Source organism: Haliotis rufescens, unplaced genomic scaffold (genome assembly GCF_023055435.1).
Source record: "Haliotis rufescens isolate VD_foot unplaced genomic scaffold, xgHalRufe1.0.p SCAF_11, whole genome shotgun sequence".
Lineage (NCBI taxonomy): Eukaryota > Metazoa > Mollusca > Gastropoda > Lepetellida > Haliotidae > Haliotis > Haliotis rufescens.
In genome coordinates this window covers 28,432,410-28,456,360 of record NW_025963791.1, presented here as the reverse complement: position 1 = coordinate 28,456,360, position 23,951 = coordinate 28,432,410, and the positions used below count along the sequence as shown (strand labels likewise).

General features: G+C 39.2%; 1 protein-coding gene across 1 annotated transcript; it reads left to right on the top strand.

Annotated features, from left to right (window-relative positions):
- The first annotated feature begins 594 nt into the window (after positions 1-594).
- On the top strand, positions 595-11,911 carry LOC124132637. The gene is made up of 9 exons (XM_046496638.2): positions 595-859; positions 3,756-3,866; positions 5,167-5,391; positions 6,480-6,651; positions 8,336-8,451; positions 8,808-8,958; positions 10,255-10,359; positions 11,336-11,354; positions 11,824-11,911. Exons 1-8 carry the CDS (start codon positions 676-678, stop codon positions 11,340-11,342), a joined length of 1,071 nt encoding a protein of 356 aa, XP_046352594.2. The 5' UTR covers positions 595-675; the 3' UTR covers positions 11,343-11,354; positions 11,824-11,911.
- Positions 11,912-23,951: the final 12,040 nt, after the last annotated feature.

The following is a 23,951-nucleotide window of genomic DNA, read 5'->3' as shown; positions in this document are numbered from 1 at the left end:
TAGTCGGAATCACAAGCTGATCCTGTTCATAGACTGTTATCTAGTGGGAGTCACCAGTTGATCCTGTTCATATGATTGCTACCTAGAGAGAGTCACCAGTTGATCCTGTTTATCTGACTGTTACCTAGAGAGAGTCACAAGTTAGTCCTGTTCATATGACTGTTAACGTGTGAGAGTCACCAGTTGATCCTGTTCATATGTCTATTATCTAGAGAGAGTCACCATCTGATCCTGTTCATATGACTGTTATCTAGTCAGAGTCATCAGCTGATCCTGTTCAAACGTCAAAGTCAGTATGCAACTATCGTTGAGGTCATGCCATCACAAAAACGGGACAAACTATATTGTATTTATTACTCCTTTTATAATTATCTGCCTGTATGTCTCGACTGTTCATGTTAATCTGATTTACACCAACGATTGTGTCATGTCCTTCAACCAATTCAAATATATATCAAACAGACAAAACTTGATCCAAAACGTCTGATGCGTACCATCTGTTTCAATATGCTGCGGTTTGGAAAAATCTTTGTCAAAATCAATTACATACAGCGTGGCAGATATTACCACGTGGGCGACACACCTGGACACGTGACAGGTATCTGCTGGTCCACGAGAATTTTGAATGCCGAAAATAACTCTTGAGGGTGAGGCGAAAAGTCAATCGGAATCAACATGACGATGTTCGACAACGGTCTCTTCATAGTTCTCCTGGCTGTCCTTGCGCCATCACTGGGATCTCAGCCTGGACCAGATGAGCTCCCCAACAAGCTTGCTGGCATCTTGACTCAACTAGAAGATGCTAAGGCTGATTTTCAATGTATCTTTGATGTCACAAATGAACAGTGTCCATGTCAGAGTAAGTACATTTCATTTGTGAAAAAATAGAACTACAACAGCATAAGTCATGGCAGAATTAATCAATCAGCATCCTAGTTGTCAAACGTTTCTGCTGTCATTCGTTAACAGTTTGTCGTGATTAAGTTAGATGATTGTCTTTGGAAAATGGAATAAAGACTAATTGTAGGTAGAAGTTTTGTTTAGTTGGTCAGTTGCTCCATAGCTGTATCTCTCACTCTATCTTCATTATCAAAAGTGAAAGATGTGCTTTTAATAGGCGACATCAGCTTTTAAAAGTTTTGTTTTGAGATTTCCATGATCTTGTAAAGATGTTGAATTCAGTATGGGCACTATACTACTGAGGATTTTTACAGGTGATTGTTACATGTTGTAAATATGTGTGGACTTCATTCTTAGACTTACTTCATGTTTGCATTACAATATATTTGCAATATTTGTTTTTACAAAACAGAAAACGCTGCCGTGCTGGTAATATTCGAGAATTACCAAATTGCAATTATTTATTTGTGTTGCTGCTGTTCTGTATCGTTGAGTGGTGATTTGTATGATTTCAACTCACAAAATATATGTGAGTGAGTGAGTTAAGATTTAACGTCACATCGGCAGTATTTCAGCCATATCGTGACAAGAAGACAGTAAAATAACTATATTTATCACAGATTATATCTAAAACAAGTAGTTAGCCATAAAAATATAACACCATACGTAACAATACAAGATAAAAACGAGCTATAGATCGCCTGCCACTGAAGACAGATCACAATGCTAGGGTCCATGGGGACTTACAGTACTTTTGCTACCTGCATGGACCCCAGCCGGATTTACAACATCCCTTCAGCTGTTGGCGATTATTGTCAAATTTAGCAAACATTAAAATAACACATATGCTACGATTAAAAAATTGGTACAAATAACTATACTTTGAAAGACGTGGTCTCACATACCCTCTCAGGGGGACAATAATTGTACACTACTTCGAGGATATCAATCTCAGTTACTGATTTATTTTACCAATTGTAAAAGTTAATTTATTTATTTACAAAACATAATAATCAAAATTTATGAAACAATTCGATTTCTTTTAAAAAACTAAGAATAAAATGAGAACTACAAAATATATGTAATCTAAGATTTCAAAGACAGTTAAATGATACATTGAATACTTTAAGCTCAAGCATAATGTGCTGAAACCAAAGATCGGGACTGGGAAATATTTCTTGAGTTTTACTCAGTTTTAACAGTTAGAGTAGCTCTATTATTTGATTTCACTTGAGAAAAGGATAATTTCATCAATTCAAGGCAATTACAGTAACCTACGGTTATAACGAACTCAAAGGGACCACTAATTTTAGTTCGTTATAGCCGTAGTTCCTTTTATGCATATATACAGCATAACTACAGCAAATAGTCGGGGCAAAAAAAGTTCGTTATATCCGTCAGTTCGTTATAAGCGTGTTCGTTATAAACGTAGTTTACTGTATTGATATCATATCCCCACGAGCAATGCCTTTTGTCTCGGCAGATTCATGCATACATATGGACTTTTTTGAAACTGTCTATTTCAGACTACTACCTATGTCTGAATGATAGAAAAATATTTTAGCGTCGGATATCTCCATAATGTTGATAATGAACATTTAAACTTTTCCTTTGCTCTGCAGAACGTTGTTTATGATATAATCGGAATCGTAGTGATTTCGTAGGATTATCAAAATGATTTTGTCACTTTTACTGAATTATACTGAATTGTTCCCTTTTGTGTCATATTCGGTCATATTTGTTCCACTGTATTGAAAAATTACAGATTAATATACTAAAACAAATGATTGATATTGTGCTGTAAGCTGATAATAGAATCTTTGAAATGGATACCATCATAAGAAAACCAAACACACGGAAGAAACGATGATGTGCATTCCTTTCTTTTTTCCAAAGGGCTTGGTCGTCGTTTTCTCCGAGTTCTTGGACAACTGGAAACTGTTGTGCTGTTTCATGCACATACTTGACACATATCAATCACATTTCTATCATTTTGAACATCTTAGTTGTTTCATTGGTAGGCGGCCCGTGAAGATCCTGGGTAGAATAGGTCGGCAGCAACCCATTCTGGTCGTAAAAGGCGACTGTGCTTGTCGTAAGAGGCGACTAGCGGCAATGGGCGGTCAGGCTCGCTGACTTGGATGATGCATGTCATCGATCCTAATCACTGGATTGTCTGGTCCAGACTCGATTATTTACAGACCGCCATCATATAGCTGATATATTGCTGAGTGGGTTTTTTAAACAAATGAAATGAAACGAAACTACCACAAACAAACCAACAAAACAACAAAACAACAGACCGACCAATTCATTAGTAGGCCTTGGCTAGTTTTGTGAGTTTGTTGTTAGGAAACCATGATATAGAACGAATATTGCAGATTGTGGAGTTAACACAATTCTTCCGTTCATTTTATCATTTATTATAATTTGTCCATCATTTCCGATGCCACGATTGCTTATGTTAATTTTCCAATTGTTGGTATCAAAGACACATGTGTTATAATCTTACTCGATACACTTTACTCCATACTTCATATCATTTCATCAACATTTTTTAGGTTTGATGAACATTGTCAAAACATCACTTTCTAGGAGATTATAGAACCAATATGCCATTGCACAAAAGAGAAGCACTGGGCCCTTTACAGAGAACGTAATGGCATCTAATTAATCTAAAGATGAAAGGTTTACAATTGTAGATGTTTCCATATTTACAGGCGTGTTTAATAAGTTCCAAGTGACAAAAGATGAACGGCTGATGACAGCATTATCTGTATCCTCAATTAACCGGGTTAAACACAAAGTTATGATTTATAACAGATAACAACAGTTACTGTATAATTCTGTTTTAGCTCCAGGGGATTGCTTTGAAAGTGATCTCCAAGCGCTCAACAGCACACTTTGCGATCTTATCAACGATCTCACAGCATTGATCGGGGATCAACCAGAAGATTGTCCTCCACGTAAGTAGAAAAACGAACTAAAGGCAAAATCGCAAAGAGCATTCATCTGAATCGCCTTCTTGTTAGGTCTTTGTTGACAAAAGAGACCAGATGATAATGCTTTTGGGCTTACAGTCATCAGACATTTTGAACTGACAAAACCAGTATACCACAGAATGATTGTCCTCCACGCAGGTAGAGAGGCGAAATAAAGGAAACCTCAGAGAGATCGTGCATCTGCACTAGGGCTGGGGCGGGTAACTCGGGTATCCGGGTCGGGTGGGTCCTGAGTAGGACCCGGGTACCCACAGGTCAACCCGGACCCGTGGTTAGTCACGTGATATATTGTTTAATGACAAAAACCCACAATAGCTTAGTGGTTACACTACAAGTCGTTTATGTTCGCATTCTTTCTGACGATTTACACATTCCTTGTTTGAGTAAAGATGAAGCTTCAGTCAACTTCAGTGAACTCATGATCTGATTGTTTGATACATGTATCTAAATAGTTTTAGCCAGGGCTGCGGTGAAACAATTACCAATCAGACATTTTGTTCCCTTGTTCTACTTGAGACTTGCAGTGGGTACCCGGGTAGGATCGGGTAATAGGGGGTCGGGTACCCGGGTAGTAAATTTGGACTCGTCCAAGCCCTCTTCGGCACCCTCCTGTTGTCAAAGGAGACAAAATTGGGATGTGAAATAACACAAAATACTTTTGAGCTAGCAATGCTCGGAGTACTAGAGAAAAGCAAAGTCCAAACTCAGACATATTATATTTTGGTGATTTAGTCATAAATCCCTATCGCCACGTCATTCTGTACGCGTGTAGTACTTGCACTTCTGAATAACTGATGTGATATCTATTAGGATAATCTTCACTTTTGCAATTGTAGTACTTTTGGAAATCGCATGATCTATCATGCCAAGATGATTTCATGAATTACAGTGCATATGTACATACGTTCTCTTCTGACGGTTTGTTACTGGTAACAACATAACATAGTACAAAAAGTGTATCATTTGGCATTTGTTCTTCGAAAACATTTTATTGATGCTTCCCCCGGCCCTATCCCCTCAAATGAGTAGTCTCAAATTGTTGTCATTCATCAGACACAGACAGGCCTTGATTACGTATTGATTATTTATCTGGGATACTAAAATAATTATTGTGTAAATATGATAATATAAGGCTCAGCATGAATACGTAAATATAACTCAAAACATGCTAAATTATACTGGAAAAAGTAAGAACACATTTGTGCATAACCAGACCATTTATTTTTTCTTCAATGAGCAAACGATCTGCTATGTTGTTTTACAGTCGAGGGATGCGCCGTGCTTGTTTCTGGATTCTTTGTATCTGATATTGCTGTAGTTGACCCAGTTGGGATCTTCCTGTCAACTATAGAAGCGATTCGTACTGTCAACCATATTACAGTTGATGGAGCCAATAATAGCGATTACTCCATCTATTACATCACCAATGATGTCGTAACCTCGGTTAATCAGCTGTCCGTCCCCAGTGAGGACGACACTCAAATATATAGTAAGTCATTCCACCCTCAATACCTGCTTCTTGCCAATCGAACTAATATACACATCAATCTAATACTAATATGTTCACACCAATAGTGAGTGAGTGAGTGAGTGAGTGAGTTAATATTTAACGTCACATCGGCAGTATTTCAGCCATATCGTGACGAGAAGTATATTAATAATACATATATTTAGAATGAATACAAACCTGTCAACGATGGACAGTAAAATAACTAGATTTATCACAGATTATATCTAAAACTAGTAGATAGCCATAAAAATATAACACCATACGTAACAATACAAGATAAAAACGAGCTATTGATCGCCAGCCACTGAAGAGAGATCACCATGCTAGGGTCCATGGGGACTTACAGTACTTTTGCTACCTGCATGGACCCCAGCCGGATTTACATCATCCCTTCAGCTGTTGGCGATTTTTGATAAAGTTAGCAAACATTAAAACAACACATCACACCAATATGTTTTGGTTGGTTGAAACTTCTTGTCATAAAACGGATAGTCTGTGATCTCGGTGAACATTTCGTGGTATTTTCATTATTTAATATCGATTCACAAATACAAACTAATGATGTAATCGGAATCGTACAATGGACTCTACTTTTGGCATAGTTTGCTTGTTAGGGGCACGCGTGGCCCAGTTGTCTGAGGCGCTACTAATCGCTCGGCAGAGTTGCGTCCCTTGGATATAGAACCCTATGATTGCAGTTCGAATCCAGGTTCGCCACAATTATGTTTCTATGTTTATCAGCATCATACCCATGCTCGTGGGTTTCACCTAAGTGGTAAAGGCCTGAGACCTGCATCACTTCGGGCTTTCCTCCCACATTAAGCTGACACGCCGTGATATAACTGGAATACTGTTTAAAGCGACGTTAAACCTACTCACTTACTCACTCACTCACTCACAGATTGCTATAAAAAGGGTTTTGTCACTTTTATCTACATGAAGGAACATCAAACAATCCTATAACAAGCATTATAGATAATCGCCAGATAAATGACTGATATTGACAAAATGCTTACAGATTAAATTCGATTCTTTGCTATGTATATGTTTGTCTCTGCCCTGTCTAGGTATGTTGTCGCCTGGACTAGAGGGGGCAGGCATTGCTTATCTTGATGATCAAATATTCGTCGCCTTTCGGAATTACGCTCCAACTGTCAATGCCCTTGTTTCGATTTCTGGTGGAATTGCGACGGATCTTCTCAATATTTCCTGTGCTGGAACTGTCAGAAGTTATGATGGGTTGGTATCACAGATCTGTGTATGTAACAAACTAAAACCAGTGAAGGAGAAGTTTAACATTAAATGGGCTCTCGTGTCTCAGGCATAAGTTGACGCGAAATTAAAGACAGTAGTACACAATCAGCAAAGTATCCCCTATTTTAGAGTAAAACCCACCAGCTAAAACCTTCTATTCCATCTTATATATAGATATTTGTGTTAAATAACCAGTTAAATACGTGCCATACACCATAAAAAAAAACAGAGGTAGGCGAGTAAACTATTACGCACAGAAATTGTTCACAACGTACCAGTTGCCTCATTATTTACTTCGAAAACAATTATTTTCAGAATACTTTTTACTTTTGGTGGTGGTAGTAGGGGTATAGCTTAGGACCAAAAATGAATAACATCAATAACACAAAGGATGTTTTACATTCATAAATACTAGTATCTGTACTGCACCAAAGGTATTAATTTACCATGTATGAAAATGTATGTCAATGTACACGATTGCTCTGATGAAATGGGGGCGGTCGGGTAGCCTAGTGGTTAAAGCTTTCGCTCGTCACGCCGAAAACCCGGGTTCGATTCCCGACATTGGTAAAATGTGTGAAGCCCATTTCTGGTGTCCCCCGCCTAGATATTGCTGGAATATTGCTAAAAGCGGCGTAAAACCATACGCACTCACTCTGATGAAATGACATGATCCTCTACTTCATGAAATGGATTAAAACATCAAGGAAAAACCCAATTTGGTAAGAAAACGGCGATGCTCTTTCAATAAGACAGCAGCAAATCTGAAAGTAAAAAAATGTTGAAACGATTTCAAAGTGATATCCTTTTCGCCAAATCATGTCGTAGGCCTTTTCATTATCAGGAAGGACACACAACATGTACTCCTGACAGAAATGTAACAATGTCCAATCCCACATGAGCCAAACAGTCTTAGTGGCTATCCACGCGTTCAACCTGCTTACAGCCAAAACCACTTCACTTTTTACTATTTTTCACGGATTTATTTATTTCCCTTGAAATATCTATGTGAGATGTGTTAGACTTCAGTGATTTGTCATGGCATATGATTACCGTATTCGACGTAATAAGCGCCAACGGCGATATTTGGCAAGTGAACAATTCCAATTAGCACCCCTTCCGATTGATCAATGTACACAAGACTTATTTATTCGTGTATAATACGTGTGTTATATGCATCCTTATTTATGGAAAATTGAATTTTGGATAAATATATCTGTCGTATATAAACATTTCAAGCTATCAGCATAACCTGCGAAATTTACGATCTTTCAACAGTTGTTTTTCACCAAAATAATATTCAAATAATAGCCCCCTATTTCTAATTTTGAGAGCGCCCTGGGCGCTAATTATGTCGAATACGGTAGTAAGCACTTCCATGATTGGCATTTGGATGAGGGCACCAGGGTGAGGGCGGTGCTCTCTATCATATCACCAGTCACTACTTGTGTTGTTCAATGTCTTTAAAGAACGTACACAGCCGTAAACAGGGACAATGTACAGTTCACGTTGGATAACATACACTGGTTTTGACCTGGACACCAAATACCTTGTTCCATGATGTTTCAAAATGAAAACGTTGAAGTACGATTGTCGGACAAATAAGCACTAAGTTATTGACACAATGCCAGAGTGATATTTCATTAATTACCTTCTTTTACCGTTAAAGGCGAGTGTATTTCGGCAATTGCAAAGAAATCCAAAGCGTCAACACATCAGGTGCCGATTTGGAAACCAAAGTGAAGTTTTCAATGAACATTATTTCGTTTGATGTCATTGACCAAGGTATGTACCGTACAACATATAGCTTAACTTTGAGAATCTGGACCTCACTGAATTTTGCTAACAGAAATTTACCTATTCTCTAAAACAAGTGTTAAAAGTGTTTTCAATCCATATGCATTTGTCCACCAAAAACTTAGACAATACCTCCGACCCCTTTTCAAAGTAGATACAAATTTCATAACTTTCTATTTCGTCAAAGTAGACTCAGTTTCAGATGACATGAAACCAGACTAATGCTCTAGTTATTTAATACATATATGCCTGAACTAACGTAAGATAAGTTGACAAAATGCTCCATGTTATTCTTTGTACTATAGTTGTCATTAACACATGGCTTGACACATTTTCTCCAAAAGTTAACACAGTGTTTTGTGATGATACTGGTGCTTTATGGATCTACAACGATGACACCGCATGTTTCAAGCTGCTGGACTGTAATTTACGATGTTGGGACGTCAAGGTCAACCGCTGTTCAACGCTTGTCTACGTGTCCTCAACGGGTGTCAGGTAAGCAAGGCAACCCTTACCTGGCGGTTTCATTTGCTCTTTCATGCCGCCCACAATTAGTACCATATATTGTCACTAAAACCCTTATATGTTAGACCCTTATATCTATATGATTGATTGATGTAAATTATTGCCCCGTATGTCACCATTAATTGGGTATTAGATGTATCATGATGCACACTGGTATACAGTGAGCAGTTTATTGAAGTCCAATGTTTATATCAACCTTCAAATACTCTAAAATAAGTCAGCATATTAAGCGTCGCTCATTCAACTTTGAAAGCTTAATATAACATAAATATATCAAATTATGTATGTCTTAACAACACATCTATTATTCGTGACAGTTGACACCATTGGTATCAGAGGCGATTCGCTGTGCAGAGTTGCGTCTCTTGGGCACGCCAGAAACCTATGATTGTGGATTCGAATCCCGGTTCTCTCCGATTGTTTCTAGGTTTGTCAGCACCATACCCGTGCTCGTGGGTTTCACCGAAGTGGTAGACGTCTAAGACCTGCGTCACTTTGGGCTTTCCTCCCACATTAAGCTGACACGCCGTGATATTACTGGAATACTGTTAAAAGCGGCGTTAAACCCAACACACTCACTCACATTAGTATCAGAGCATTGAGTTTGTACCACGTATTGTGTATTTCATGGGGTGCCAAGTCCACGTTCTGCGATACGTTCTTGTAACTGAACAACCTGGATGAAATGGTATTCGTGTAGGAAAATGAAATTGTTGGTCGTTCCCGACATTTGGGAAATGATTTTCGTCTGAAAATGTTATTTGAATTTAAGGTATCAATCTCATGGTTTGAAAATTTCAAATTCAAGTACATGCAGTCTTTGCCTGATTTAGTCGGCTCTGTTTATGGTTCTGTTTATGTCAAACGTTTCAAAACAATATCACACACTATACTCTCTAGTCGACACTGTGGGATCTTACTGTTTGACCCACCCATCAGCAAAAGTTGCTGGAGTCGTTCAATTTACTTTAACGACAAAACTTAATATAAGATCAATATTTCGAATTATTTATGTCTTGACAAACAAATTTATAATTCGTGACAACTGACACCATTAGTATCAGAGCAGTGTGAAAGAAGGCGTTTTGTGCATCGAATGATTTATTTAACTTCTTTTAAGAACACCTCGATGGACCAGATCATTATTGTGGTTTTTAAAGGGTTACTTAGTGAGTGCCAAAGATCTTTTTGTAAAACAGTCCTCATTTGATCTTGGCTCGGATACGATATACAACGACAGTAACAAGCACAGGTTTGATCTTTCAGTCATCTCAGCATTTTCAACTCCACATCCTGCGAGAAGGAAGGAACTTTGAACTATACCACGTCCGTGGCAGCTGGCAATCTGTGGCTCGAGTTCGAACCACCCCGGTACGTTAAAGGGGAAATGTACACGCAAAAATCACTTTCTTTCTTTTTCTAAACAAAACGCAATTTTAGAATTAATTAGTATCTGTGTTTGAAAATATACACTCATTTTTTTCACAGTGAAAGTAGGAAGCTCAAAATAGTGTGAAAATGATATGCCGTTATGAGGCCTTCGTTTTTCGAGCTAAACAGGCCTGAGTTATCCCCCTTAGATTATGACGTAATTGGTGCCAATTCAACTGGGTCCCTGTATATTCTCAACGCAAAAGATATCAAGTACCAGTTTGCGGTAAAACAACATGGCCTACGACACACTCCGGCGCAGTGGTGACTCAGCATAACACCATGCTGGCTGGCATCTGAGACGCTAGAATCACACACCTGGACCTACACCACGTGAAGCGGCTCTAACAAAGCATAATGACGTCATAATGTTTATCAATTGGCACCAATGACGTCATATTGCAAGGGGCATAAGCCATGGTGTTTTTGTCGTGGAAATAGAACACTTGGTAAATGTGAAAAATATAAATCGTTTTAATGGGGAAAATATGTTAATTAATTGTGATATTTTTATATTTTTGTCTATGACACTTCTAGGTTAACACTTTTAATGTGGAAAAAGTACAAGAAAAATAGGTTCATTTCCGTGTGAACTTGCCCTTTAAATCACAACAGTAAAATCACTGCATATAACGTGTAGCCCAAGAATTCATTGACCGATCTTACAGCATCATGTTGATAACAAAATCATTTAAGTATTACATTTACATACACCAGACACAGAAAAGTAGCAATCATATGTTAACCAAGCATTTATTCTCTTTTCAAAGGTTATCCAAATAAATATCTTTTTTAACTATAATACTTGATCCCTTGTGAAAGATGTGCACTGGGATACAGTCATATTACTTTTGTATAAAGAGGTGATTGTAACAATAAATAACATTAAAATGATTATATATTTTGTTTCTTACAGCCCCTGATAAGCAGAGTGGGTAAGTTCTTATCTTTGAAATCATAAATGTGTCACAGTTTCATGCTACTGAAAAACAGAAGAACTTTATAAGTTATGTCTTGTCTTGTCTTGTCTAGTATCAACAATCATACAAACAGGAGTGAGTTGGGTTTAATGCCGCCTTTAACATTATTCCCGTTACATCCAAGCGTGTCTGCTTAATTTGAAGTGACCTAGGCGTCAGACGTGTATCATTTCGTTGAAACCCACAAGCACGAATATTGTGCTGAGAAACGAAGATACATCCTCATGACGAACCAGGATTAGAACCAAAATCATAGGTTTCTGGTGTGCCCAAGGGACGCAACTCTGCACAGCGATTGGCGGCGCCTTAGACAACTGGGCCACATGTAACTCCCCTCGCCCACCACCCCAATACAAACAGGGAGTAACATGATAGTTATGTTCTTGCTTGTACTCTTTTCTTAATCATATGCTTCTCATTTCAGGGAGACCGACCGCTGCTGTCTTAGAAAGCAATAAAATATGTGGAAGGCATTGAGACAAATCTGTATTCAATAAACCTTTTGAACATGATTCACATCTTTAGTGTTTTACTTTTGATTACAAAACTATCCCTAACGACCTTGACATATTTAACAACTTGAAAACGTCAGGTTATTTCGATTTTCAAGGCCAAGGTAACCCTTTTTACTTTTAAAAGTTGCTTGGTTGAATTTGTCATGTCAGAAAACATATTATTAGACACTAAAATCACGACTATCGGACAATGTTAACTGTGTTTGTGAATTTCACCGACTGCCAAAAGTGCGTTGACCTTTCAACGTTTTTGGCCATAGCTACCCCATTTAAGGTCGGAAGTATAACAAACTATGTATTTCTAGGTTCCTTATGAGTGGACGAGTAATTTGATATGCATATCGACACAATTTTGAATTTTGACCCCTGTTTGACCTTTGTTGACCCTTCCCCAAAATGCCCGGGATTTTCAACCGGGCAGCCCATGTCAAAATTGTTCAGTACACATCAGGAAACTCAAAAACACTTTCAAACCTTTGTTTCCATGATTTGGTCACGGGACCTACAGGTTGGTCTTCTAGTAATTAGCCACAGCCCTCTGATCAGTTGTGTGATTGATGCAAGTTGAGACCATATATCACTGTATGAACTGTCTGAACTGTATGAACTGTAGGAGAGAAAGGAATATGTTGATGCACAAAGTAAGTCTTGCTGTGAGATGCACTAACAACATAACATTACAAAATACTGTGTATATCGTGTTCCGTTTACTGGAATACATGCAGTGTATAAGTGAACAAGCAAAGAACTGTTCTTTGTTTGTTCGTTGTTTAGAGCCGCATTTAGGAATATTCCAGCTATATGACGACGGTATGTAAATAATTGAATCTGGACCAGACGATCCAGTGATTGACATTATGAGCATCGGTCTACACAATGGGGATACGATGATGACTTGCATCGACCAAGTCCGCGAACCTGACCACCCGATCTTATTACTCGCCTCTTACGACAAGCATAGGCGCCTTATACTACAAAAAAAGAATTATCACAATGTTTGTTGAAGCAAAGCAAGACTGTCTCTACTTCCTGAGGTAAGCCATACTACTTATAGTAATGAAAATAATTTCAACAATTTTAATTAAAAGTGGATGTGTGCAAGACAAGTTTTTAATAGCCTGAAGGCAAGAACTGTTTGTGTGTAGTTTGGCTAAACTATTTAAGTGGTGTTAAAATAGCATTTGCTTCCGCTGTGAAAATTGAACAGTTATCTGGTAATCGGGATGAAATTGTCCTGGGTCCAATGCCATTGGCGCTGACAACAACGTCACAAAGGACAGTACAATAACTAGAGTATCACAGATTTTAGTTAAAACTAGTTTGAGAATAAATAAAAGAATAAGGTACAATTCAACAACACAATATAAGAACGGGTTATAGATCGCCAGCAACCAAAGTTAGGCCACCACATTAGGGACCGAGGGGACTTACGATGCTTTTGCTACCTGCACGGCACCCCAGCAGGATTTACACCATCCCTTCAGTCGCTGGTGATTGTAGTCAATATTAACCACCAATTAAAACGAACAAATATCCTACGATTAAAAAATGTGACAGCTATAAATTTACTTTCAAAGAAATGGAACTTATGTATCCTCTCCGGGGGACAATAATTTTACTGTACTTTAACCACCTTCGAGGATACAGCCACTTACAATCACAGTTGTTAATTTTTTCTACCAAGTTTAAAACATAGTTTTTATGCAATATCAAAAATTTTGAAAACAATTCAGTGTGTTTTAAAAAATCTATAATTAAACGGGAGTTGATACTAGTAAAAAGATCCTTAATAGATGATGCTTTGAAATATTTATCCCTTGTGATGGAAAAATCAATACAGTCAAGCAGGTTGTTTGATCCCCTCCCCACTTTGAATTAGAAACAACTTTCAATAAGTCGAGTGCCTTCAGACATTTACCTTTAAGGTATTTAATATGTGGGAGGAAAGTTAAATGGTTATCAAAAATAAGTCACAAGAACTTTGCCTCCTTCACCACTTGGATAGGGGTGCCATTTAGAAATACCTCAGGGTCTTTATGCGGTTTATATTTCCTGCAAAAATGTATGCAGTTAGTTTTTGATGTTGAAAATTTAAACCCGTTCTCTAGACACCACTTGTGAATTTTATTGAGACATAATTGTAATTACCTTTCTATTGTGTGCATATTTTTACCACGACAAGATATGTTAAAATCATCCACAAAAAGTGATCCATCAACTGAATCATTTAAAACTTTTGACAAACTGTTAATTTTTATGCTGAATAAAGTGACAGACAAAATACTGCCTTGTGGGACACCCTGATCCTGATTATAATGATCAGACAGGGTTGTACCCACTCGGACTTGAAATTGCCTGTCTGTTAAAAACTGGGATATAAAATGAGGCAGACGGGCTCTTAATCCAAAATCATGAAGATCTTTTAAATTACCATGTTTCCATGTTGTATCGTAAGCTTGTTCTAAGTCGAAAAAGATCGATACAGCATGTTGTCTATTTACAATGGAATTTTTAATGAACCATTCTAAACGCACTAAATGATCGATAGTACTTCTGTTTTTCCGGAAACCACATTGTATATTGGTAAGAAGATCATTTGTTTCCAAGTACCACACTAATCGATTATTTAGCATGCGTTCCATAGTTTTACAAACACAGCTAGTTAGAGAGATAGGTCGGTAATTTGATGGATCAGAATGATCCCGCCCATGTTTGGGTATGGGGATGACAATGGCATTATGCCATGAAGGTGGAAACGTCCCTGATGTCCAAATATCATCGAATATAGTCAACATAGTTTCAAGGCATGATTCGGGCAAGTGTTTCAGTAGCTGATAATGAATATTATCAGCGCCTGCTGCTGTATCATGAGCAGTATGTAGCTCATTTAGTGAAAATACCTCATTGTAATCTTCACCATTACCAGATGTAAAATTTACTTTTTTCTTTTCCTGTTGGAGCTGATATTTTTGAAATTCAGGAACGTAATTTGATGAAGACGAATGATGAGATAAAGTTTTCCCAAGTCTATTGGCAATAGCAGTTTTATCAGTTAATAAAGTATCGCCATCCTTCAGATGGTTAACTGTAGAATGTGATCCCTTGCCTTTGATCTTTTTAATCATGTTCCATACTTTGGACATAGGAGTACGAGAGTTTATTTTTGAGACATAGTTATTCCATGATTGACGTTTATTTTGCTTAAATAGACGTCTTGCCTTGGCATTTGAAATTTTAACAGTGTTTAAATTATGGACAGTGGGGTGTTTACGGAAGTATTTTGACAGAGGACTTAGGAATTGATTCATCAGCAATTTTATTCAGTTGATCTGAGAACAACTGAACCGGGTCAGTAACATTCTGAAAAGACGTAGGTTGTAATTGATCTTTGCATAAAGATTGAAATAAAGGCCAATCAGCCTTCAAAAAATTCCATCGTGGTGAAGATGGATCATCAGTGGGATTAATGGGTTTAAGTAGGGTGGGGAAATGGTCACTTAGGTCATCGTGGACTGACCAGGAGAATTCGTTTAACAAAACTGAATCCGTCAGAGACAGATCTAGAGATGAATATGTGCCAGTAGCAGGGTGTAAATACGTGTCGGAGTCATCATTAAAGATGCATAGATCATTATCGGAAACACAATCCTCGATCACTTTTCCTTTTTGATTAATGATTGCACTTCCCCATAAAGGATTATGCCCATTTAGATCACCCATGATGACACAGGGATTTGGAAGTTGGTCGTATAGTTTTTGTAGATCATTTTGCTGAAGATTTGAAGAAGGTGGAATGTATAAGGAGCAAAGTGTCACGGCAATATGCAGTGTAAGTCTAACTGCAACTGCTTGCAGATTTGTGTCAAGCCGAACAGGACTGTGAACAACGCCCCGCCGCACCAAAATAGTAGCTCCTGCAGTAGCTTTATCGGTCGGGGGAGAGAAGGAATGATACGAACTATACTGCCTAAATTCAAAGTTATCTGTATTTTTTAGGTACGTCTCTTGTAAAGAAATTGCTGATGGACTTAAATCTGTTGTTAATAATTGCAGTTCGTTAAAATTGTGCCTAAGTCCTCTGCAATTCCATTGAAAAATATTTGAATGGTTCATGGCGGTTCTATAGGAGATCGCTCACGTGACCGTGAAGAAGAGTCACCACTCATGTAAGATGGAGTAAAATCCATCTCGAGAGGATCAACGAAATTATGAACATCTACAGATGTTTCAGTGAGAGTAGGGATCTTAGTAGTAATTATCTTGTTTTGTTTCCTCTTTTGTTTTGGGGGCATTTCAGTCGATGATTTGATAGTTCCTGGTAATTCAGGAGTTGGTTTAGGTGGGGCCATAGTCTGAGTCACAACCTGAGATGCTTGAGAGATGCCGCATGATTGATTATCTGAATCATTTGTCTGACTCTCTGATGTTGTAACCACAGGCACAGGGTGTTCAGAGTGTGCCCATGTCAAGTCAGTTTGACATTCTATTGATCTTGTGGTAGAAGGTCGAGAGACAGCAGCAGCAGCATAAGTTTGTACTGATTGAGGTGACCGTCTGGCAATGACTTTTTTCGCTTCCTGAAAAGAAATGTTGCTTTGACATTTGACTGTCAAGATATCTTTCTCATGTTGTCAAAGAGGACATGATTTTGAAGATGCAACATGTTTACCCTAACAGTTCACACATTTGGGGGTCAGCTGTACAATCTGAGGCGTCATGATTTGCACCACAACGGTGACAAACAATCGGCCGATCGCATGATTTGGAACCGTGTCCAAACTTCTGACACTTGTAACATCGGAGTGGATTGGGGACATACACCTCCACTCCGATGTTAGAATAGCCTGCCTTTATAGATAGCGGTATGGTCGACAGTGAAAAAGTGAACAATATGTATTTGTTGGGACAACGTTATCTCCATCCTTTCTTGTGAAACGTTTCACTGAAGTGACATGTTGATCGTTGAGTTCATCAAGAATTTCCTCTTCTGTCATGTCTGCCAGACAACGGGCTCTGTCGCGGATGATACCTCGACTTAAGTTAAACGTTCTGTGCGCAGAGACAGCAACTTCAGTGTTTGCGAATGTAGTACATTTCAAAAGATTGATAGCTTGCTGTCTCCGTGCACACTCTACCAAAAGAGAACCACTCCGGAGGCGTGAAACATTCTTGACTTCACCACAAATACCTGCAATGGCTATAGAGATAGCAAAAAGGATTAATTTTCAACGGTAGTTGATTTCGTGATTCAACTACTATAAAACGTGCCCAAGAATTAGAATTTTGTGAAATCGAGACATCATCATCAGATGATAAAATCTCAGCTTCAAGTCGTCTCTTCTTTTCATTGCGGTTGGAACCAGAATGATTGTGAGCCATGATGAAAGGAATTTATTCAGCATCCCTGCTCCCCACCCACCATGGAGTGCTACAAAGAGCGATGTTTTATTGCACCGGATCTTCAACATGCAAACATCAGGGATACAGAGGTGGTATACTCCAGTAAAAACAACATGAATAGCTGTATTTGTCTATCAAATAAAATGCCAGGCTGGTCCGGCCCATGACAAGAAATTGAAGACATACAGAACTCAGAGGTCGAAAGTACCAGATTGGCCCATGAGCCACCGCCTTCTGGCGTAAGACTCTAGGCAATTTATTCCATCCAAAATTGTTAATTCATACAAGTTATGCATGGCCAAGACCGAAATATACATTAACACAGGTGTGCATATACAATATTACGCACAAGGCCTGGCATGACCAGCCGATTGATAAGACCGGGCCCATCTTACCACCCGTCTAGGCAAAGTAAGGGTCGAAGTAGTGTGTTGGGCAAAGGAACACAGTTCCAGGAACCATTGCCCTCAACTACCAGACTCCCGTCCTCCGCCAACACAGGGACGCAACCCACGGCAAACGGGCTGCCCACTTTGGTCGCCTCTTACGACCAGCAATGGGGTGCTGTGGAAATATTCTGCCCCAGTTCCACACGGGAGAAGAGCTATTAGCGTTACCCAGCACTCACCACGGGGAGGTTGTTCTTCACGAGTGCCTAAATGACACTTAGACTAATTCTAAATATTCTAAGTGATCCTCAAACGTACGAGAATAGATGATAATATCATCAATGTAAACCAAACAGATGTTCCATTGTAACCCAGACACAACGCAATCCATCAATCGCTGAAACGTTCCCGGGGCGTTACATTACCCCAATGGCATAACATTGAATTCATACAAAGCCTCCGTAGTTGTAAAAGCTGTTTTGGGCCTGTCCTTAGGTTTAACTTCAACTTGCCAGTTACCAGAAGCTATATCAAGCGACGAATACCAACTTGCACCTGCTAATTGGTCTAGTGTATCATCAATCCTCGGCACACTGCACATAAACTCGTTCAGATAGCCCCTCCTCCAAAACTGGGTCTGGGTTGATTTAATATGGCACTTCGCTTGGCTGTACCATCAACAAAAGCATAATTAACATTATGTCCCACTTCCTTGGTTCGTTTACGAATCCATCCAGAACCTTTTGCAGCCTTCCACATTACCCAGATTGTCAGAAGTTCCTGGCAGCAAATTTAAACCTGGGTATTCCACCAATGTCTGTCAACAGATTGGGAGGTACCAAACCTAAGGCAGCGAGAACAATGGAGAGTCTGACATCCTCGAACATTTGCTTGTCACAGAATCTCATTTCGGAAGCAAGGTCCGCATATTTGCCGTGTTTTTCCGGAATCTTGCCAATCATATTATTATTATATCTAATAGATCTAGACTTTCTGATACAACTTGCCTTGATGCCTGCATATGTTACATGAGATTGTGCGGTATTTCCAGCATTTCAAACCCTCCACCTCTTAGTTGCCCCTTAACATCGCATCCGTATAAGACATGTGGCAAAACAACTCGATCGCGAGATATACACATGGATATTTATTAAAGGTGAAGATCCTCCGTTCTGTATCCCTTGTGATGAAAGAATCACGGTCAAGCATGTCCTGCTTGACTGTATTGATTTTTCCATCACAAGGGATAAGTATTTCAAGGTTTCAGCCATCAATGAGTTTTTTAATCTGTCTGTCTGTCTGCCGACCTGTGAAGATCCGGGATAGAATAGATCTTTAGCAACCCATGCTTGCCCTTAAAGGCGACTAAGCGTGTCGTTAGAGGCGACTAACGGCATCGGGTGCTCAGGTTTGCTCACTTGGCTGATGCATGTCATCGTATCCCAATTGCGTGTATTGATGCGCATAATATCAGTCACTGGATTGTCTGGCCCAGACTCAAATATTTACACACCGCTGTCAGATAGCTGGAATATTGCTGAGTGCGGCGTTAAACATCAACAAACAAACACCAAGCTACATATTAGTATTTGCAGCTGAACTACTGGATGGGCAAATGAATATAACCACCAGGTTCTATAAATGCTCACTAACTCAATGTTAGCTGTTAAAAATGAATGGATCACAAAATGTATTCTCTGTCGCTGCTGTACTAGGGCCACGTTTCGTTGCGATGAAATGTTTACATTGCATGGTTCATCGCTCTTTGCAACGATTTCGTTGGATCTTTAACGAGTATTTTATCAATGGATTGGTCGTTAAGAAAATATTCTGACGCGGATTACAGGAAATTCATACTCATGAACAGTGATATATAGAGGTTTTGTTTGTTTGTTGTTCAACGCCGCACTCAGCAATATTTCAGCTATGTGAACGCGGTCTAAGAACCCGGACCAGACGGGATTGACATCAAGATCATCGATCCATGCAATTGGAAAACGATGACATGCATCCTCCAGGTCAGCGAACTTCACCCCATGATCCCGTTAGTGGCCTATTACGACAAGAGCGATCGATTCTCACCCTGGTCTTCACAGGTTCAAATGTAGAAGGGGGCACGGGTGGCCGAGTCGTCTAAGGCGCCGCGATTCGCTGTGCAGAGTTGCGTCCCTTGGGCACGCCAGAAACCTATGATTGTGAGTTCGAATCCCGATTCGCCCCGATTATGTTTCTAGGTTTGTCAGCACCATACCGTGCTCGTAGGTTTCACCAAAGTGGTAAACGTCTGAGACCTGCATCACTTTGGCTTTCCTCCCACATTAAGCTGACACGCCGTGATATAACTGGAATACTGTTAACAGCGGCGTTAAACCCAACTCACTCAAATGTAGAAATTTGTTTGGCCAGTTTTTTGTCGGGCGGTGCGTATCCTGTTCCATACATAAACATTATTACTTTCAATGTTGAAATGTTGATTCAAAAAAATGAATAATTGATAACCAACTGTCCATTCTTGATACAACAGAATGACGTCATAGATGTATCCTAATAGACAGTTGAAGACACATGGACGGGTTTTATCTGATATGTTCAGATAGTTCAAAGGTCATCGTCGGTTCCTTCAGATTTGATATGATGTTTTCTTTCATTTATTCTGTATTTATAAAATTTTGCCATTTACGCATGATGGAATGTTTCACCAGGTAATTGGCTGGTGATTCTCTGGAGCCACCCGTGAAGATTCGGGGTAGAATAAGTCTTCAGCAACCCATGCTTGCCATAAAGGGGAAAATGCTTGTCGTAAGAGACGTCTAACGGGATCAGATGGTCAAGCTTGGTTGAAACATGTCATCGTATCCAAATTGTGTAGATCGATGTTCATGATGTCAATCCCTGGATTGCCTGGTCCAGACCCGATTATTTACAGACCGCCATCATATAACTGGAATATTGCTGAGTATGGCGTTAAATAACAAACAAACAAGTACGCCTTATCGAAGCCTCTGAGCTACTTCTGTTGTCCCAAACACGGGGGTATGCATGTTATTGTTTACTCGTCGAAGATTGGTCAGTACCAGTTTGTCTCACGACCTACGGGTGTTTTCGTGTAAACCTAGAAAATATATTGATATCGATTCATAAACACGTGCATGTAACACAGTCGGGTTCGTACAATGGACTTTGCATTGAGCAGAGATTTCTTACGATTGTGGACAGTTTTTTATCCCTTTTATTTGAAATGTTCTGGTTTCTACACATCGGTTGTACGTACATGTAGTACACGGAGTACAATAAGTAATTATTCAACATCTTATAGGCAATATTTTAACTGCTACATTTTCTGAGATATGATTCCAGTTAATACAAGATCTATTTCCATTGATCACTGAATAGGTCTCCTGAAAATACGTTGAGTTTGTACTTGTGTTTTAGCAACGTAGAGCGATCTTACTATCAAGAGACGTACTTTATAAGGACGATGGGCTTTACACATTCGGCCTCACATCACTGTCTGTTTTTATAATATGTAGAACGTATTAATATCAAGAAGTGAGTGAGTGAGTATGGTTTTACCCCGCTTTTAGCAATATTCCAGCAATATGCTGTGGCGTGACGAGCGAACACTTTAACCACTAGGCTACCCCACCATCCCTAATATGAAGAAGAACATGCCATTGAGACTTCTGTGTTCTCTGAGAGTGACGCGGTAAAAGTTCCAGAGGTGAAAGTTATGTGAATGGACCACTGAAAATCAGTGACGATACCAGGTTTTCGCGAAAAGGGTAAGCATGTCCTGCCTTATCGCGAAGACCCGCTACGCTTGTTTTTCGACGGGGCCTGTCAACAAATGAGACAATCGACAGATGGACCAGAACAATAACACGATTGTGACACGTTTTTGTTGAAACTAAAATCGATATGTTAGTTTTATAATTTCAATCCCCTTCCAAATGACCAAAAACTTAATAGAGAAAGTGCTATCTAAAACTTATTTAACCTAACTGCATCAACTATTGTCCTGTAGCTATGTTATATCTGATTACAATAAGAGATATGTATGACTTTTAGGTCGCTACCATCAACTCCCCCATAAGACATGGTAAATATTCTCCCCAATAGATTCATACATAAAAACAGAATGTTTTCGCATTTTTTTACACGTCTTTAAAGTGACATTTTTAATCTAACATTTTTATTTCTCTTGTATTCCTGTATATATTTCTTTACAGTTGTTAATTTCAATAACTGTGCTAGATTTAAAAGGCAATCGATGAGAAGTGGCCTGTCATCTACAAATTAATTGTTTGTTTAACGCTGCATATATTTGTTCCCCAAATAGAGAAAAACGACAATGGACAATTATGCAAACAGATCGGTCATTCAGTGTTTGTTTGTTTCATGTTTTTACGCTGCTCTCAGCAATAGCCCAGCATCGAGACGACGGTCTGGAAGTAATCGAGTCTCCAATGATTGACATCGTGAGAATCGATCCACGCTGTTGGGATACGACGACATGCGTCAACCAAGTCAGCGTGCCTGACCACCAGATCCTGTTAGTCGCTTCTTACGACAAGCACAGTGGCCTCTTAAGACAAACATGAGTTGCTAAAAACCAATTCTGTAACTGAACTGGGTGATTCTACTACGGGTGCTACAACTTCATACTCACTTGATTAATACATCTGCTATGAAAATGAAAGGTAATATGATTGTGATGCTTCTAAAAAACAACAACAATACTAACCTCTTAACTTATTCTCCTTTTAAATAATAACACGAACCTTGTGGCGCTGTCATATGTTGGGCTAAAAAAGACAACAACTTGTTTGTTTTATATATTGTAAAAATGCTTGTTTGTTGTTGAACGCCTCATTCATCAAAATGCCAGTAATTAATCGAGTCTTGACCTGACAATCCAGTGATGGACATCATGAGGATGGACCTACGCAAATGCCATACGATGACAGGCATCAACTAAGTCAGCGAGCCTGACCACCAGATCCTGTAAGTCGCCACTTACGACAAGCTTGGGTTGCTGAAGACCAATTATCACCCGGATCTTCACGGGTGATCACAATGATTTTTGTTGGCATTTGAAAGACTGTAACAAAGCCAGAGATCTCGGCACGAATATCAAAACAGTTCCTGATACAAATACTTCACACAAGTGATCTAATAATTTACTTAAATATGACGATGGCTTAATCAGAGGGCCTTCAAAGAAAGAATTAAGAATACATCTTCCTTGAACTGTAACATAACTGTTCACATAATCATGATGGCTACTTGTATTTTTGTGATGTACATAGGGTTAATATTTAGCTGATTTTGTAACTCGTTTTGCAACTTGTGCCGTGTTCCATGTTTTGACCTGTCCCCTGGGCTACCTTGTGACCTGTGATGCATGTGATGTTGCTGTTGTGCCGTGTTCCATGTTTTAACCTGTCTCCTGGGCTCCCTGTGATACATGTGATGTTGCTGTTGTGCTGCGTTCCATGTTTTAAAGTGTCTCCTGGGTTACCTTTGATGCATGTGATGTTGCTGTTGTGCTGCGTTCCAAGTTTTAAAGTGTCCCCTGGGTTACCTGTGATGCATGTGATGTTGCTGTTGTGCTGCGTTCCATGTTTTAAAGTGTCTCCTGGGTTACCTTTGATGCATGTGATGTTGCTGTTGTGTTGCGTTCCAAGTTTTAAAGTGTCCCCTGGGTTACCTGTGATGCATGTGATGTTGCTGTTGTGCTGCGTTCCATGTTTTAACCTGTCTCCTGGGTTACCTGTGATGCATGTGATGTTGCTGTTGTGCTGCGTTCCATGTTTTAAAGTGTCTCCTGGGTTACCTGTGATGCATGTGATGTTGCTGTTGTGCTGCGTTCCAAGTTTTAAAGTGTCTCCTGGGTTACCTGTGATGCATGTGATGTTGCTGTTGTGCTGCGTTCCATGTTTTAACCTTTCTTCTGGGTTACCTGTGATGCATGTGATGTTGTGCTGCGTTCCATGTTTTAACCAGTTTCCTGGGTTACCTGTGATGCATGTGATGTTGCTGTTGTGCTGTGTTCTTTGTTTTAACATGTCTCCTTGTATACAAATCCGCTCTTTACAATAACGCCCCGTTTCACCCACATCTAATTCGACATAAAGAATTTCTAAACTTGTTACAACTAAAATATAATTCACGTCCAAATGAAGGCTTTAATAGTGGGTGTGAGCCTGTTCAAGAAAAAATGACAACATACATATACAATACTTTGG